Source organism: Parasteatoda tepidariorum, chromosome 5 (genome assembly GCF_982258835.1).
Source record: "Parasteatoda tepidariorum strain Cologne lab strain chromosome 5, Ptep-v5.0, whole genome shotgun sequence".
In the NCBI taxonomy this organism is placed as follows: Eukaryota; Metazoa; Arthropoda; class Arachnida; order Araneae; family Theridiidae; genus Parasteatoda; species Parasteatoda tepidariorum.
The window spans coordinates 83,067,078-83,085,949 of record NC_141759.1 but is presented as its reverse complement, the minus strand read 5'-3'; the positions used below and the strand labels follow the sequence as shown (position 1 = coordinate 83,085,949).

General features: G+C 28.9%; 1 protein-coding gene across 3 annotated transcripts in view; it reads right to left on the bottom strand.

Moving 5' to 3' along the window:
- Window positions 1–16,521, bottom strand: part of hgo (homogentisate 1,2-dioxygenase) — a 44,173-nt gene extending 27,652 nt beyond the window's left edge. The window contains exon 1 of one of the 3 annotated variants that reach the window (XM_016050105.3): window positions 16,138–16,521. In XM_016050105.3, coding sequence (XP_015905591.1) covers window positions 16,138–16,161 — 24 coding nt within the window. In that variant the 5' untranslated portion in view covers window positions 16,162–16,521. Of the gene's footprint in view, window positions 1–2,748; window positions 3,362–16,137 lie in introns of those variants that run through there. The other 2 variants (XM_016050104.5, XM_071185588.2) reach the window with 2 other exon arrangements.
- Between the last annotated feature and the right edge of the window lie 2,351 nt (window positions 16,522–18,872).

Genomic DNA, 18,872 nt, shown 5'->3' with positions numbered 1-18,872 from the left:
CATTTCAGACTGCTTACAATGCTAGTTCACAATCATTTGACAGTTTGTGTATAAATTCCTTTAGTTCAAACTTCTAGATTAATTTCTAGTTTTTGTCGTAATTAATGATTTATTTACTTTATACTTAATGGTAGGTAATTTTTGCTTAAATTTTTGCCTTAAAATTGTTAATAAAAAAAATAACATAATTTCAGTGAAAAATTTATATGTTCTCCATACCTTACATAAACTAGTGAAAACTGTTCGAATACTGATATTTTACTTAACTGGTATAATAGCTAAAACGTAAAACTTTTTACTTTTAAACATCTATACTTTCAAAGCGAATCAGGTTACACAACTAGAAATATCCTTTTATATTTAAACCCGTAAATTAACAAGAAATATTTAAAAAATATCAATTACAAGCTTTATGAAAAGAGGTAATTAAATTTTTTTTCCAAGATATAAACACTTTTAAATATTCATATTGTTCACAAATAATAAATTTTAATACTAGCATTGTAAAACAGATACCTATATCTCCGTGTACAGTGCAAGAGAAAATTAAATAAATCTACAATCCAAAAATATCTGGCAACAAATAATATTCTTTGATAACTGAATGATTTTATTCCAACAATAACATTAAACCTTTTTCAGTTGTTCCTAAACATGCTTCTTATTTTCATTTAATGATCAATGTAAGAATATTCATTTTTCAGGTTCAATATTTATACATAAGTTTATGTATAAAATTAATTTGAAAAAGATATGATCAAAATTTAAGAATTGTTGGGCTTGTATCACTATCGTGACACGAAAATATCCAAACTTGTGGAGAAAACATATTATTTTACTAAATCAGAGCTCATTCTAGGCAGAAAAAAGGGCAGGGTGCAAAAGTTTAAAAAAGGGGCATTATTATTCTAAAAAGGCAATAATTTCTTTCCATGGGCTTTACACGTTTTATTGAAAAACATTGTCAATTAGTAAAAGAAATTTTTTTTTACTTTACTAAAAGTAGCAAAGCAATCATATTAATTACTAATTTTCATTAATAAATTAACATGTGTATCGAGCTAATTAGCTTGGTAATTTATTTAAAATGCATGCATATATTAATAAAATAATAAATGTATGTTTTTAAGTGACTATAGTTATGATTTAATAATTAAAATGATTAATAATAATTATGATTTAATGATAGTGAAAGTAACTGCAAACTTTCAAAGACAAGTGCAATAAGGGGGTGTGATGGCTATTTTTCCTTTCTCATATAAATCTTTGTATTGACAGCAATGACAAACTAAATAAAAAGAGTTAAAAATAAAAGTTTGAGAAATCCACTGTAGAGTTTGGGGAAAAAATAAAGGGTTGAGGAAAAAAAGAGCAAAAAGGGTATGGAGTCTTAATAGATCAGGACACTAATTTACTTCAGGGGCAACAGGGTGGATTCTTTTGACTAAAAGGGCAGTAGGGTGCTGCGCCCTGTTTACCCTTCCTAAAATGAGCTCTGACAAAATGTGATTTTGACACCCGATGGCTGAGTGGTAGCACTTCACGCCCTCATGCCACAGGTTCTTGGTTCAATCCTCGAGACGGGCAAGGTTGACTCAGCCTTTAATCCCCTCAGCACGTCGATAAAATAAGTACCAAGCATGCTTGGGAACTAAACACAGGGGGTTCCGCGTTCGGCTCACCACCTAACCATAACATCTGCTTTTGCACCCCAGAGTCCAAGGTCAAAACTGAGGTGGGCACAGGCCTTTTTTCTCTATAAGCTGTCACGCCACTGAATTCTGTTTAGTAAATATGACTTCAACTTTTAATATGCTTCCTTATTTAAAAAAAAACATATTTAGACAAAAATCTAACAGGGATATTTCATTTTTTAAAGCAGGTATTTCTGCCAAAGCAACAGATGGATTTTAGACTAAGAAATTTTTTAAAAACAAAAACGTATGAAGGTTTGTCCAGGTATGGCGCAACCCTTTGAGTTGATACTCTTCTGATGCCTTTTTTAAAATTTAGTTTATTACGCTCATTGTCACTGCTTGGAAATTGCTAAATTATGGCTGTTTTCTTTGGCATAGTATTGTGATACGGAAATATTCCTATAAACAGCGTTTCAACTACACTTAATACCATAAATAAAGATTTCATGCAAATATTCCACATACATAACAGAAGAAATAGGGGGATATTTCCATATCATGATCTGGCGCACCAACTACAATTGCCAAAGTGCCAAATAGATTTTAAACTTGCAAATTTTTTTAAATCCACAGATCACGATACGGAAATCTACTCAGAAATAGAATAACATAAGTTTAAAACTATTTGTTTATTGTAAATACAGGGATATTCCTAAATTGTGATCTTTCACACCAACTACACCCGCCAAAAAAAATTCTAAGTTTGCAACTTTATTCTTTATTTGAAAAAATAAAATGCATGTAAGGGTTTGTGCGAATTTTCCCCTTCTGTGATGTTTCTTTTCAATTTCTCGCGGTTCACTGCCCAGAAGTCGCCAAAACTTGGCGATTATTTCGGCGTAGATCACGATACGAAAAATCTCTCTAATTTTCGTCATGAATTAAAAAATTTGACATGAATAAATTAATATTTGACGCGAAAAACTTGACACTTGCGCAACACTTGGCACTTTTTGACAATTGTTTACATTTAAAAAAGTCGCATTAATTCACATTAATAATTATGATGCCTAAAAATTCAAAATATAAAAATGCATATTTAAATATTTACCTGGATTCCATGCCATCCGTTTCATTTCCTTCAGTACAAGTCATAACTTCCGTACATGTTGAATCTTTTAACACAGCGTAAGTATATATTTGCTCTGGTCCGTGAGAATCCAGGCTACTGCTAGTGCCAGTAATTGCGTCCATGACAATAGTAGGATTAACAAGTTGAAACACAGACATTTAAGACCTTATGGCCCAGTTGACATAGTACAACAACAATATAAAGATTTGCAATATAAACACAAACATAACATCAACTAAGAACCGCCATAGCAATATTAAACTTTTTTTCCTGTAATTGCCAGCAAAGTTTTTAAAAAAACTACTTAAAAATATTTTGATAGTTGAAGTCGAAGTTTCCAGCTTACTGCAACTGTTAAATTTTCATTTCCCTTTCGAAGGGAAAAAAACAAGGGAAAATGTTGTCCTGGGAAAAATAATTCTAAAATAATTTATTAAATATTTCACTTTTAATCTCGTTTACAGTCAAGTAATCGGTAATTTAAGATTAACGACAGAAGTGCGTCATTGTTAATCCGATAAAAAGTAATTATTTAACCTTTTCTGATCGAAGTCACACGGCAAACAAATAATGAGCGCAGGATTATCAGATTAATCAAACAGATAAACTAAACAAAACAACGCTAACAAATAGGAAAAAGGGTACTAAAAATTGCGATAATAAACTTTATTGATATTTATGCTAACAGATGGCAACAGCATAATTGATTTGTAGATCATTGAAAAATTTTCAATCCCCAAAAATTGCTTCATTCCTGAGTGTCAAACTCCAGACATACTGGAATTTCTATTTTGTTATATTTCTTTGTCTGGCTGCATTTAATACAATAACATTTATTATTATTATTATCATTATTTCTTCTGAGCCACATTTGAATACTTAAATAAAAAAAATCATTTAATTAATGAAAATAAATAAAATATACAGACTATCTAGCAATTAAATTTTTTTAAAATCTAATTTCACTATTTTTGATAAAAAAATTTTAAATTGATTAATTTTTTCCAATTTCAGTGCCCTACGGTGGATTGTTGTTAAGAGACAGTTCCTAGTAGAACCCCGAAGTCAAGCATTATTGGTAGCAGTCAATGAACGGGTGGGTGACCTTTTGGATCAGCCCATGAAGAGGCTGAGGGTGTGCTGTAACTGTCTTCTTTAAACTGCTTTACCGTAAACTTTGGGGCTACCAAATTGGGGAGCCATCCCCTCAGTAGATCAACATGTCTGTTCGGATGATTCTCAGAAATGACTATAGTCCATAGCCAATAGTCCATTGTAAAATTCTAGGATGGTACTACTCCAATTTCACTATTTTTTAAAAATAAACTACGTATCTATAATTTTTATTCATATTAATTTTGAATCGTGGAGCATTGGCGAATTTTATTTCTTTATCTATTTTTTAAAAATAAGATTAAGTAGTTGAACGGTTCGAAATTCTTATTGGCATTTTCTGTTAAAAATAATTTATTTGAAATACTTAAAAGCGCATCCCAAAAAGATAGAAACCACTCAAAAATGTAAAAAAGCTAGTTCAGTTTTATTTACTGCTACACAACCTTTTAAAATACAGAGTCGATTCTATAAAGCTGGATTTAGCGATAAACCATTGGGATAATTTTTTTTAAAACCGGGTAAATTTTAATATAGACTGTTTTTATTTTTGTAACTTATATTTACTATTTGAGATAGTTTGGATACTTAAACTTCCAGATCTGCAATTTTAATTCTTTGATCAATTTAATATTGATTTGGCTAACAGTAAGAAGTTTAATTTCATGCATTTAAATTATATCAATTTTCAATGTTCAATTTTATCAAATTAAATTTTTCGATTTAAAACTGCATAAATTTTTCATGAAAAGTCAAAAATTTCTTTCCGTCCTGATTTTAAAAACTTTAGCATATAGTATATATTAAATTATAGTAATTTAAGTAATAAACTTTCATCATGCAAGATGTATCATATAAAAATACATTTATATCCTACTAAGCATTCATTTAAAATGAATAAAATGTAAATTTATGTGTAGCAAATATCGTTTGCGATATGAAAGTAATTAGTCCAGTAGTGGACTGATCGTTAAGACACGGTTCCCTGCAGATCACCGAAGTCAAACATCACTGGCTGCAGTCAGTGTGCGGGTGGGTGGCCACTTGGATCAGTTTGTGTAGGGATCTAGTGTGTACGGTATTGGATCTCGTTAAACTGTTCTACCGTAAAGTGCTCGACTTAACGTGCAGGTCGAAACGGGGGTGCGAACCCCGCTACAGAGGATCAAAATTGTGATGGCATGTCTTCAGATCATCCTCAGGGATGTTTCCCAGAGCATCGCTAATAGCCAATTGTGCAAGTCTAGTGCGACGTAAATGAATTACAACAGAAAAGTAATTAAAAATAGTATTTTCCTTCATCAAATAATTAAAATAAATAAATATCCAGATAAATATAATCCCTCTGTGGACTGATCGTAAAGACAAGGTTCCCAGTAGAACAGCGAAGTCAGGCATCACTGGCTGTGGTCAGTAAGCGGATGGGTGACCACTCTGATCAGCCTAAGTAGGGACCGAGAGTGCGCCGTATCGGTCCTCGTTAAACTGTTCGACCCGTAAAGTGCTCGACTTCGCGCCGGTCGTCGAGCTACCAAAGCAAGGGAGCCATCCCCTCTGCAGAGGATTAAAGTTGCAATGGTATGTCTTTGGATCATCCTCAGGAATGTTTCCCAGACCGTCGCCAATAGCCTATTGTGCAGCTCTAGTGTGACGTTAATAAAGATTAACCTACCAGATAAATTTAATAATTAATATATCAATACATTAAATGAATCTGTATCCTTATTCCATCAGATCCATTTGTTTTATTGGGCATTTTTATAATTTGTGTATTTTATGTTGATTTCCATGAAAATATTAGGGTAACTTCTCATTAACTTTAAATTTAATTATTACTAACGATACAATCCAATGCATATTGCATGAATATAAAACCGTGGAATGCATACCGGACGATGGGGAATAATTCAGGCATAAATTGCTTGGTGGTACATTTTTTATATATTTTATAGTATATAAACATTCAGAAATGTAGAACCTTTCTCAATAAATTTTTTTTAACCTTTCACTAACTTTCATGTTTTAGTTGCTATTAAATATACTTTAAATAAGCTTTAAAACTCAATCCAACTTGTTGTAGCTGTAGCCTGTACTTCGATTTCAATTTGCCGACCGGACTGTGTAGTGATCAGGGAACTGGTCTTGCAGCAGTAAGGTTCTGGGTTCGAATCATAGACAAGGCATGGATGTTCTTCAGTCTCTGTAATATCAATGTACCCCTGAACGAGTGGCCCACAAATCTGCCTTGTAAATGCCTGAATCGCCGAAATATAATACATGTAGCCATTGGAATTAAACTTTGATTTCAATTTTAACTATTTGTAAACACAATATCGTCAAACGTATTGAAAGTTCTCTACGTATTGAATTTTAATAATTATTCAAAATCTAACCAGAGGCTATTAAATCATCATAAGTATAAGTTAAAGACATTTCAATAAAGTAGGCAGTAGAAATTTTAAAATTATTTTTCATCTCTGTCATGAGATAAGATGGAAAATTCAACGCAATGTTCCATAACGAGCTTCACTACTTCCTCACGCACCTCTTGAGCCGTAACTTGAGCATCGTATAATGTAATATGCTATTACTCGAAAAGGAAAGCTCCGTCCCCAATAATTGGTATAACAGTATGCGACACCGTTTATGTTTATAATCTCTACAACCATATTTTAGAAAGGATAAAAATAAATCTAAATAATTACTTCGTAACTACGTTTTTATTTCGATAAATATATAAAATTAAGCTGTATAAATTCTTAACGTATATCTAACTATTCAACACTAACAAAAATAATCTGAACAAATACTTTAAACTAATTCTCACGAATTATAACTCAAGAAAATGTAACAAAATGTATTATTATAGATGTTGCCAATTTAGATAGAGAAATACCTGAGTTTTTAGTGCCACGTAAGAGAAATAAATACATAGATTATATCACTCTGGATTATATTTTAAATGTTTAATTCACTAAAATGTTTTTTTAATGAATTTTTCTATTACAAACAAGATTTGTTGCACGTGTTCAATATTAATATTAATTTTACTTAAATTTTTGTTGTAATATTTGTTTTATTACACATTTCGGCATGATGATAGCTCATAAATTAATTGATTATTTATCATATTAGCCCAATAAACCTTAGACCATATTTTTGGTAATTATTAAATTTGAAGGTATTAAGGCTTCACCGATTTAAAGTTGTATGACAACATATGCATTTTAAAAGCGTGGTTAATTAATTTTTATGCATTTATTCAGCTACGGAGTTCAAATCATGAGTTTTAAAGTTTATTAGGTAGTAAGTACTTACTTTCTATCCATTTCTTTAGATACTAAATTTGTCATTTATATTTTAAATTCTCAAATGAGTTCATTTTTCGTTTAAATTTTCAACCTCGAACGAAATTCAAATAGAGCGGGGAAAAAAAAGAAAACAGAAATTGAAAAAATAATTACAAAATTAATATTTTTAACAATTTATTTATAAAATATAAATGTATAAATTAATATTTTAAGACTATTCGAATTTTTCAATTTCAAATAATGCCAACTGATTAAATTTAGTGATATTTTATATACATTATTATTTGTTTGCAGTTAAGTTTAATTTCTTAGGAGATTTATAATGATTCGGATCTGAACGAGGTAACTGTTTCATAAAATTCTTCCATACAGACTGAGTAATTTAAATTCGAAATTTTAAAATGGCAAAAGCTATTTTTTTTTTATATAATTAGCGTTCAGTAAACAACATATTTTCTTTTACTTATTGTCAATAATGCAAACGAATTAAAATGGACTGTAGATTTATTTTATTTCGTTTGCAAACGAAATAAAATAGATTGTAGATTTATTTTATTTCGTTTGCATTATTGTCTATTTTATTTCGTTTGCATTATAGCAAAATGTATTTATTCCGTAAAGGTGAAGTAAAAAAGTTTAATTTAAAAAGTGAACTTGATAATAATTAATAGAGCATATCTTTCAATTAATTTTTTTCTTTATTTATTGCTTAACACACCAATTTATATTTTTCTTACAAAAAATATAATGCTAAGTCTTTGAAGCGAAACAAAATTAGTGTATTTTAAATAAATCTTAATTTAATGCTGTAATCTTACTTATTGTTATTAGAATTATTATCTTTTTCTATAAATAAGTATTATTTTTTCAAATGAAAGCTTTTTTCGCATTATTGTGTAAAAACTATAAACGAATAAATAAATAAATAAATCAGAGCCTTCCAGGAATTAAGCCTTGTTTGAATTAGAATTGTGAGCCGGTTTTTCGCAATATTTGTTTTACTTTTTAAAGATTCCTTCAGATAAAAAATTATAATTTCCAGCATTTTCATTGGGTAAGCATATCATATAATGTGATCTAAAAGTTTAATACTTTTATTTTTATTTTTAAAAAGTGGTGTAATAAGTATTGCGCAATCGAAGAAAAAAAAGTAGTCAATAGCGATTTCTACTTTAAACATTAATTTAGTAAAAAAACAAGGTTCAATTGCAACCAGCTTTTGCGAATCGAATCTTATTCCCATAAATCTTCGCAAGTCCGTCAAAGGACGAGATGAAAATGCCCTGTGGCTGGACATTAATAAGAATTACGAATTAGTACTAACATTTAAACTAGCCATTACGAATAATAGCTAATTTATCACCTTAACCGCACCTTCAAAGGCGAATGAACACTTATTAAACTTCTTCGAATGGAAGGGAATATATATTTACGTTATTTCTTAAAGGAAAAAAATCAATCAAAATCGCAAAATTACAAAATCGCAAACCTTTGATTGTTTCCTAGTATTTCTTAAATTCACTGATGAGAAAGCATAAAAACCACTGAAGATAAAAAGAACAAATTCGTAAAAAATGGTTTAGAATAGCAAACTGGTTCATGTAAACATGATGATAAATATGCCTTTAATAATTCCTCATGTTTAAATAAACCAATTTTTTAATAGAAACCATTTTGAATATTGGTGTAAATTAGGTCATACAGCGAAGTAGTAAAAACGTGACTAAATTTCGAACATAGTTTATGGTTACTACATTTTTAGTTTTCAATTCCTAGAAAAAATTTAAAGTGATTACTTATTATTATTTTATCAAGTGGTTATATTTAAAATAAGATTATAAATGTTATCTTTTTGTAAAGGTGTTCAGAAAAAGCAAATGTTCTATTTATTCCAATTAAATATTTATTTTAAGCAGAAACAAAAAAACATGTATATCGATTGCAAACAAAATTATTTTGTTAATAATTGCTTAACACGCGATGAATAATAAGTAATCACTTAAAAAAATTCAAAAAGTGATTACTTATTATTATTTTATCAAGTGATTATATTTAAAATAAGATTATAAATGTTATCTTTTTGTAAAGGTATTCAGAAAAGGCAAATGCTCTATTTATTCCAATTAAATATTTATTTTAAACGGAAACAAAAAACATGTATATCGATTGCAAACAAAATTATTTTGTTAATAATTGCTTAACACGCGATGAATAATAAGTAATCACTTTAAAAAATTTAAAGTGATTACTTATTATTATTTTATCAAGTGATTATATTTAAAATAAGATTATAAATGTTATCTTTTTGTAAAGGTATTCAGAAAAAGCAAATGTTCTATTTATTCCAATTAAATATTTATTTTAAACGGAAACAAAAAACATGTATATCGATTGCAAACAAAATTAGTTTGTTAATAATTGCTTAACACGCGATGAATAATAAGTAATCACTTTAAAAAATTTAAAGTGATTACTTATTATTATTTTATCAAGTGATTATATTTAAAATAAGATTGTAAATGTTATCTTTTTGTAAAGGTATTCAGAAAAAGCAAATGTTCTATTTATTCCAATTAAATATTTATTTTAAATAGAAACAAAAAACATGTATATCGATTGCAAACAAAATTATTTTGTTAATAATTGCTTAACACGCGATACACACAAACTCATTTTAATAAATATCTTGTAACTTAAAGATGCTAACACGTTCAATACTGTCTTCTTTTTTTTCCTTCTTCTTTTTAGCTATCCTTTTAGAAGCAAGAAGTAAATCACCGACAATATTTAACCGAGGTAATTCTCTTACGCAACCCCCGTATCGAATTTTTCAAGATCAGCGTCGTAAAGTGAGCAAACTTGCAAGAATTCCGGGAATTTTCCAGATTATTTCTTCACATTCCATCTTGAAAGCGAAAGATTTAACAGCATATGGCGGTATTTTCCGTTGCAGTTATGATTAATTTCTCTAAAAAAAAATATAGCTTAACATCTTTGTGATTAATAACATGTAAATCCCTGAAATTTGGAAATGTTTTTGTTTAATGTACTGTGTATAGCTTATTAATGCATGCAAAATATAAAATTTGAACGAAATCAATTGGATAGTTCACGAGAAATGAGATTTTAAATGTACGACTTTTCTGAAATTTTCTTCCTCAGAAACTATTCGATCGATTTCGTTTAAATTTTGTATTTTGTCATTAAGAATTACATTCTTCAAAATGATGTACGAATTTGAGATCTAGAGACCGCAGGCTCCCCAACTCTGGTATAGTGTGTCAAAAGTGTACACTGTACAGTGCAGAAAAAATAATAATAACTTTTGGTTCAATGATGGGATTTTTAAGTACTAGTACTCAATCATAACGGTTCCAAGGTCAATCCCTTTATGCCACTCAATATGAGTAGACGGTTTTTTTAAACTAGGAAATCATGCACAGAATAAGCAATAAAAGTGAAATTTATGGCTGTATAAATAAACATAGACAAAATGGAATTAAAAAAAGCATTCGCAAATAATAGATTCCTAAAAAGTAAATTAATTTCAAGAAAGTGTAAAATTCAGATATATAAAACCTTAATAAAGTCGATAGTAACATATAAATTTGAAATCAAGGTTTTACCCAACAAGGAGAAAAATATATTGAGAAATTTTGAACGCAGAATAGAGGAATTTATGGAGATATTTATGAAAATGACCGCATGCAGGAAAAGATACAACAATGAATCAGAAAAATTAATTAAAGAGAAAAAGCACTATAAGATTTATCGAAGCTAGAAGAATACAGGGCGATTCCACGAAAAGTGGTCCTGAGTGACTAAATTTTCAAAATTATCGTAAAATCTAGAATGACACAATTTCGGAATCTAGAAGATGTACATTTTTCAATAGTTAAGATAGTTTTTTGAATTACAAAAAATATTTATGTGAATTCTAACAAAAGGTGGAACACTATGAATTTTAACAGGAGTTCTCTTCTTTGTTATGTTATATTCCAATGGAGTTCTTAAAATATTAAAGAGCATTAAAATAGTTTTTAGTAATAAATATAACTATTTTACTCTTTTATCATTGTTTAATGCATTTTTTTAATTTGGCTTAAATTTTTTTGCTTGTTTGAAAGTCGATTAATCAAGATAGTCTAATTTGCCTGTAACACACGTAACATAATTTTGCATTTTTTTCTGTAAAAACTTTAGTAAAAAAGAAAATTTAAAATTTTTTTGTTTTATAAATTAAGAAGGCAAGATATGCAACGGAAAAAATTCTCGAATTAAAACTGCCAATAGTTTAAATTTTATAATTAATTTTATTCAAGGTAACACACGTAACGAAAAGTTACGCGCGTTACTGTTATGTGTGTTAGAGGTACTTATACACTTTAATTATTTATTTATTTTCAATAAAAGATTTAAATCATGTTCGGACATTTTTTATAACCGCCGCGCAGCGTCAATGCCACAAATACGGAATTGTAAGATTGTGGTTTTTTGTAAAATCAGGTCGGTATAAGCATTAATAAAAAAACAGCATAATAAGACGATAATTTTGAAACTTTTGGAAAATGTTTTCTCAAACTTCTATTTGTTATACGTTTATGTTTAAGTAGAATATTTCGACTGCATTTGCTAGATTATTATAAAATGGATAAGCTTAAAATAGTGTCCTTATCTGGATTTAAAAGAATAAGAAGATGAAGATGAAAGTTAGACTTGAACTTTCAAAGCAGATTGATAATGATGTAAAAGTTTCACCACTAAGTATTTCAAATGAGCTTAATTATTAATAAATGGATTTTCTTCAAAAGTTAGATTGTTTATACTATGCTTGTATTGAAACAAGAGCTGGTTCTCTGGATTATTAGGGGGAAAACGGTCAATAAAACGAAAGAACTATCTAACAATGTTTCTAAGAGAGGCTTATACTGATTTTTGTCAGTTGCATCCTAAACATTGTTTAATTTTCCATATTTAGTGCTTTATGACTAAAAAATTTATTGCTACTGTAAAACTTAGAATCAAAACAAATATCATGAAATTTTTATTCTTTAACTGGAAGGCTAAAATTAAGTTTATGACAATACATGGTGATGGTAGAAGTATTTATGTATATAAAGTAAAAGAAATTTTGGATCTAATTGTTGGAAGGGTGCTTCTGATACTTACAAAAATTTCTCATTGCTTGTTATAGGTTTCTAACCATCATTTATTGTAGTTTGGTAACGATGAGAAAAAGATGACAGTAGCTCACAATAAAAAATATATAATGGCAAATGTGCAAGAAGAATGTTTTGAAATAACTCTTGAAAATTGGACTAACTTTCAATAATACGTAAGAGTTAAAAGAATCCGAGGTGATACTTTCCAAACAAACATATCTAGCATTAAAACCAGGGAAATTCAAGTTGACTTTGCAATGGCATATTCTTTTGAATATCAAAACGAATTTCAATCAGCATTATGCTATCCAGCCACAGTTCCGTTATTCACAGCAGCTGTTGTCTTAGACGATACTCTCCTAAAGACTTTAAAATAGAGTCCTTTACAATATTTTCCAAAGAGTAAGGCAAAGACAAAGGTGAAACAATGTCTACACTTTTATTTTAAGACTGTTTAAAAACGATTCTACTTCAGAAGATGAGCTAACAGAAACCTTCTATAGTAATAAGTCAAGTTAAGAATTTAAAAATAAATACATGGTTGAATTATTTCATATTTTGTCAATCAAAATATAAAAAAAGAAATTAATTTGGAAATATTTTACGATATCACATGCAGAAGTTCCTTCTATGGGATAGGTGTGTAGTACAAAATCTTGAAAGCGAAGCAAAAAGCAAAGTTATTTATATCATTGTGTTGTTCTACAAAAAAAATTATTTGCTATCCAGTGTTGTTTGCAAGGCTAACCAATCAACTCATGCCTAATACAACAGTATTATATATTATCCAAAAGGAAATAAAGATATTAATTGAAAAGATCAATACATGGCAACGGTAATACAAAGCATAAAATCTATGCATAAGTATCGTTGGATACTTGAATAAGATGCATAGATGCACATTGTGGCACACAAATAGTAGGTCAATTTCTGTTCCCTCCTGATCAGAAGTGCGCCTATAACTGAAATTAAAACGACATATGCTCTATCTCGGGAACATTATTGACGCAAATGCACATGCTTGTAAACTTAAAATGCAATATTTGCATAAAATAATTGGAAAATATGCATATTTTTGTTTCCAAACAGAAATGATTTTGAAGGATTGCTATGCCTAAGATTTGCTATGTTTTACTCTCTAAACCAGTATAAAGAAGGGCTACAACCATCTTTCCAGACCATTAACTATTTTATTTGCTAAAATAAATTGTTTTTCTTCTGCTAAATTAAAATAAATAAATGCTTTAGTGCAACATTTATGACTTCTCAGTTGAAATATTCACAGAGGGTAACACACGTAACGTTCAGTTAACACACGTAACGCACCAATTTCACCAAAATAAAGAGGTTTTTACTGTTGCAAGAAATTTTTAAAAATCACTAAACACAGCTTCGATATTGTATCTCTCTATAAAAGAAAATATCTTAATTTTTTGCCTTTATACTTCACAGAATTAAATGAATATATTCAAAGTTTCAAATATCTAGCATTATAAAGGGTAACACACGTAACAAAATTTCGGAATTTTTTTTTTTCAACATCAAATTAATTTGCGCCTTCAGTCTTCGTTTTGAAAACTTACAACACATATAGATTTAACAACAAATTAAGAAAAACATAAAAAATATCTAACAAGTTTATTATAATAAGTGTTAAAGTTGAAATATGTCGTGTAAAAGTAACACACGTAACGAAAGAATCGCCCTACAGTGGATGTCGAAAGGATGAAGGAAATAGGTTTGTCTAAGAAAATCTTGAAATGCAAATTAAATCATAGCAGGAAAAAAGAAAGTCCAAAGCTACAAAGCTAAGATGGCTGGATCTGAAAAAAGAATGAAAATAAAAACTGAAAAACGAAATCTAGAGAGAGTGAGAGAGAAAAAGAGAGAGACAGAGTGACAGAGACAGAGAGAGAGAGGGGGGGGGACGTGAAGAATACTGTAGAGAAAGTCAAAGCCCACAAAGGGCTGTAGAGTTGGAAAAGAAGAAGCAGAAATCATACAACGTACTTTTTCTCAATTAACAAATATTTTTCTTGCCGAATCTTGATTCTTAATCTATGGGATGAAGCCTCAATCGGAAAAATATAATCTCAATAGTTTAGACAGGTGAGTGGTCAAAAGTTTAGATCACTCAGAATTAATTTTATTTATTTATTTATTTGTTTGCAAATTTGCCATACCGCAGGAACTAATGAAGCAATTCAAAATTTTTTACAAACAGTTATACAACTTGATTATCCCAAGACAAACTCACAAAACCAAAACTTAAAAACCTAAAATAATATGAACTTTACATAAAAAAAACTATTTTTTTATAAGCATTTATCGTTTTTAATTATTAAACTTATTTACAGCAACAAAAAAAAAGTTTTGAATTGTGAACAAATCTTTAAACCAATTTATTCTACGTATTTTAAGTACAAAAATGAAAATTTTAATTTTACTTATTTTTTTTAAAATTTTCATTTTTTTAAATACTTTTAAAAAAAATTAAAATGTAAAACTCCGACAGTCTCGAGATGATAAAATTCGCAGGAAAAAAAACATTAAGGGGTCTCAACTTTGGACAGCTCTCATGCCTTAACAATTGGGGCCATATTTTTCAAATTGCTACTTTCTGTCCAAATTTTAAGGGCCTCCTAATTCGTCGGGAAAAAAATGCGTGTTTATTCAGAGATTTGTATCTGTTTTCGTAATTTAAAATATCGCCCGCACTAATTTTTAAGCAGAATAAGTGCTTGACCCTCTAACTTCGATCATTAAATCAAAAATGCAGCAATTGTTTTCCAAGAAAACTATTTCTGGCACAGCAATATTATAATTATTTTTGTAGAATGTTTCTTAATTACAATCTCAATAAAAAAAAAAAAAAATTCCTTTTTGCAATTTGAAAGCTGCAATAATACAATATGATATTTAAGGAACAGCGAATTCCACAACAATAATAATAATGTAATAATAATGAAAAAAAAATTCCTTCAAAGATCTATATAGTAAGCAAAGGCATTGCGTTGAGCTTTATTCCAATATTAAAATAAACATCTAATTCCCAAAAGGCAATAAATTACTTCCTCGCTTATGCAGTTTATTTATGCATATTTTCTTTCCAGTACTAGCAAATAAAATCATTTACTTAAGTTTAATTTATTAAAAAATTACAAATTTAAAGTTATTATCTTAATTTTTGAATTTAAAAGAGTAAAATGACTTGAAGGAAAGTTTCCTTTTATTAACAAACATTCGATTTACATGTTTACCAAATGCTCGATTTTTGAAGAAAAAAATGTTAGCTTCATTTTGAAAAGTGATAATATTTCCCCAGTAATTTCTATTTTGAAAAAAATAAAAGTAAATATATACTGAAAATAGAACTACATTAAATCATTTAGATAATCGAAGTATTAAAAAATGAAAGGTAACAAAATAATTTATGAATTTACCGTCGAATTACTGTTCTGTACATTTCGACATATTACTTTTTTGGAAAAATGAATCATAAAGTAATAATAGAAAACATAATAATTCAATTCATTACAAAAGCTTTAAGTCTACATTTTAGTATTTACTAACGAAATCAAAATAAAATGATTAAATAAATAAATCAATGCATAAATCAACTATAATAATAAAAGTTCATGTTTTCTATTAGACCCAACAAAAATAATTAAAAATATTAACTCTTCAATTATTATTATTTATATTTGAAGTGCACGACACATTAGTTATATTTTTAATAACTATTAAAATAATAATAGATTAAAACAAATTAATGAGCTTACTTTAATAACTGGAGTTTTAGACATCTTGATGTAGGACGTTATCTTTCAAAACTTCAGTTAGAAGTTAAATAGTAGTAAGTGAAATGGAATAAGGAGGATAATAGGGAAATATATTTTTTCAAAATTCTTTAAGGGGATAAATATTCCCTTTGAGTTGTTTACTTAAGTTCTGATTCGTATTCATTTCGATGGGGAACTTTTCCCTCTAGCCTTTTTAAATGTTTATTATATTCTTTTCTTTAGGTTTTTTTTAACGCTTATGAACACGCACGTTATCCGTCCGTAATACATATAATTAACCAGCTTAAGATTTTATGAACGCGTTCTTCACTTTACGTAACAAGGTTTTTTATTAGTGAAATTATTTTCCGCATTTTCAGATGTATAAGTTGAGTTTTTGAACTCCAAAAAATTTACAATGAAAGTTAACAAGGACATAGGATTTTTAAACCGGTAGCCAGTGGCGTAGATTTTTTTCTTTTTTGGTTGGGGGGGGGGGGCGTTTGTTACTAGATTTATCAAAATAGATGCTATCTCTTATATGTATTTATTTTGCTACACACTTTATATGCATTTATTTTGCTACACAAGTGTTTTTTTAGGCAATAAAAAGTTTCAAGTAATCATATTTTGTAATTTTAGCACGAGGCTTTTTATTTTATTTCATTTTATAACTGTTGTTGAACAGCCGATCCAATTTATGGGTTTACGACTACTAATGTTCAACAACGTAGCCTTGAAATTTTAAACCTCATCCAGAAGACAAGGTTACTCCTGGATCAAATATTGGGAGAAAGTTGCCGTCTTGTAGGACTTTTTGATGGAACTTACTCGCATTTGCGTTGCAAGGAGAGGAAAACCACGAAGACGTCCCACGGTTAGCCTGATAGCAAGAGAACTCTAACCCATGATAAAAGGAGATTTTATTTCAACACGATGGTCGGTTCGAGAGGGGAGCAGATATCCAACCTATATTTCGGCCCCCGGTGGAACTCTGCCTATAAGTAATGCGGGCCCGGGTCGACTCTGCGGGGTCGGGTGGGCTCAGACCACCAGAAGCGAGCCGAACTCATCCATAACGTATATCGGGTCAACCTGTAAATCGAAAAATACGGATTTTGCATTAGTTTTTCGAATGTTTTTTCAATGTAACGAAAAAACAAAACAAATAAATAAAAAAACAATAATTTAAAAAAAAAATCAGTTTAACGTAGGTAAGATAGGAATTCTGAACATCTAATTACTTATATAATGCTGTTGGAACGGAACTTATAGTACTTATCTGGAAACAATACTTAGTAACAAAGAGTATTTTGCTTTAAAAAAAAATGCCATCTTTGAATCTTAACTTCAAATCATCTAACTCAAATCAGAATCTTCAATTCAATTGAAATTCAGTTGGAAGAATTCAATTCAAACTCGAATTGGGAATGCTTGTTCAGTTAGTGTTATTTAAGGACCATATCTTATGTGGCCATTTAGAACAAGGAATGTTTATAATAATTGCCTATTATTCAAAGTTTACTTCGATATACTATTGATACACTATAAATATTTGATATACTATGATTGCGATTTTTTTTGACAATAAAAGATGAAGATAAAAAAACATTTATTTTTCCTGTAAGGAAATTACAATTTGAAAATTTAAGTTCAGAGAATATGAATACATTTATTTTATTCCCCTTCCCATTATTCACATTTTCCTAATCTTCACATTATTCTTGTTCTTCCTATTATTTACAATATCCTATTATTTAAAGTTTACTTTGATAAACTATGAATATTTGATATACTATGATTGCGAATTTTTGTTTTAGTTTTAACAATCAAAGACGAAAAAAAAAAAACAGTTATTTTTCCCGTAAAAAAATTTTAATTTGACAATTTAGATTTAGAGAATGTGAGTAAATTTATTTTATTCACATTCCTTTTATTCACCTTATCCTATTATTCACATTATCCTATTATTTAAAGGTTACTTTGATGTACTATTAATATACTAGGAATATTTGATGTACTATGGTGGCGATTTTTTTGTTTGTCTTGACAATTAAAGATGAAGAGAAAAAAAACAGTTATTTTTTCCGTAAGGTAATTTCAATTTGAAAATTTAGATTTAGAGAATGTGAATAAATTTATTTTATTCTCATTCCTATTATTCCCTTTATGTTATTATTCACATTATTCCTACAAGTACCATTATCCTATTAAAGTTCACTTTGATGTACTATAGACATACGCTATGAATATTTGATATACTATGATCGCGATTTTTTTTGTTTGTTTTAAAAATCAAAGATGAGGAGAAAAACCAGTAATTTTTCCTGTAAGGAAATTTTTGACTTCAGAGAATGTGAATAAATTTATTTTAACGATAGAATGTGTAGATATCAGTGCATATACAAATCTTTACAAGAGGAAAAATCGTTTCATGAGCTTTTGAAACTGTTTCGAAATCTTAATGGCTCATCTGTCATCTTTGGTATCTCAGAGATTTGCAATCAAATCTCTTGAGAAATTTCAGTGATACGGGGTCAGCGTTGATAAGTCTTGTTGGAAGAAAGATAAACTATTTTTCGCAATCAACTTTAATCTGATGATTTAATGGGAAAATATTTCGAGTGATTGAGTTGAGATTTACTCATTAATGCGAAAACACGTTTTTTTTGTGGCTTTTATGAATGTGAACTTGAACTCTGCCGTTTCCTCAGCAGCTGATTAAAATTAATTCC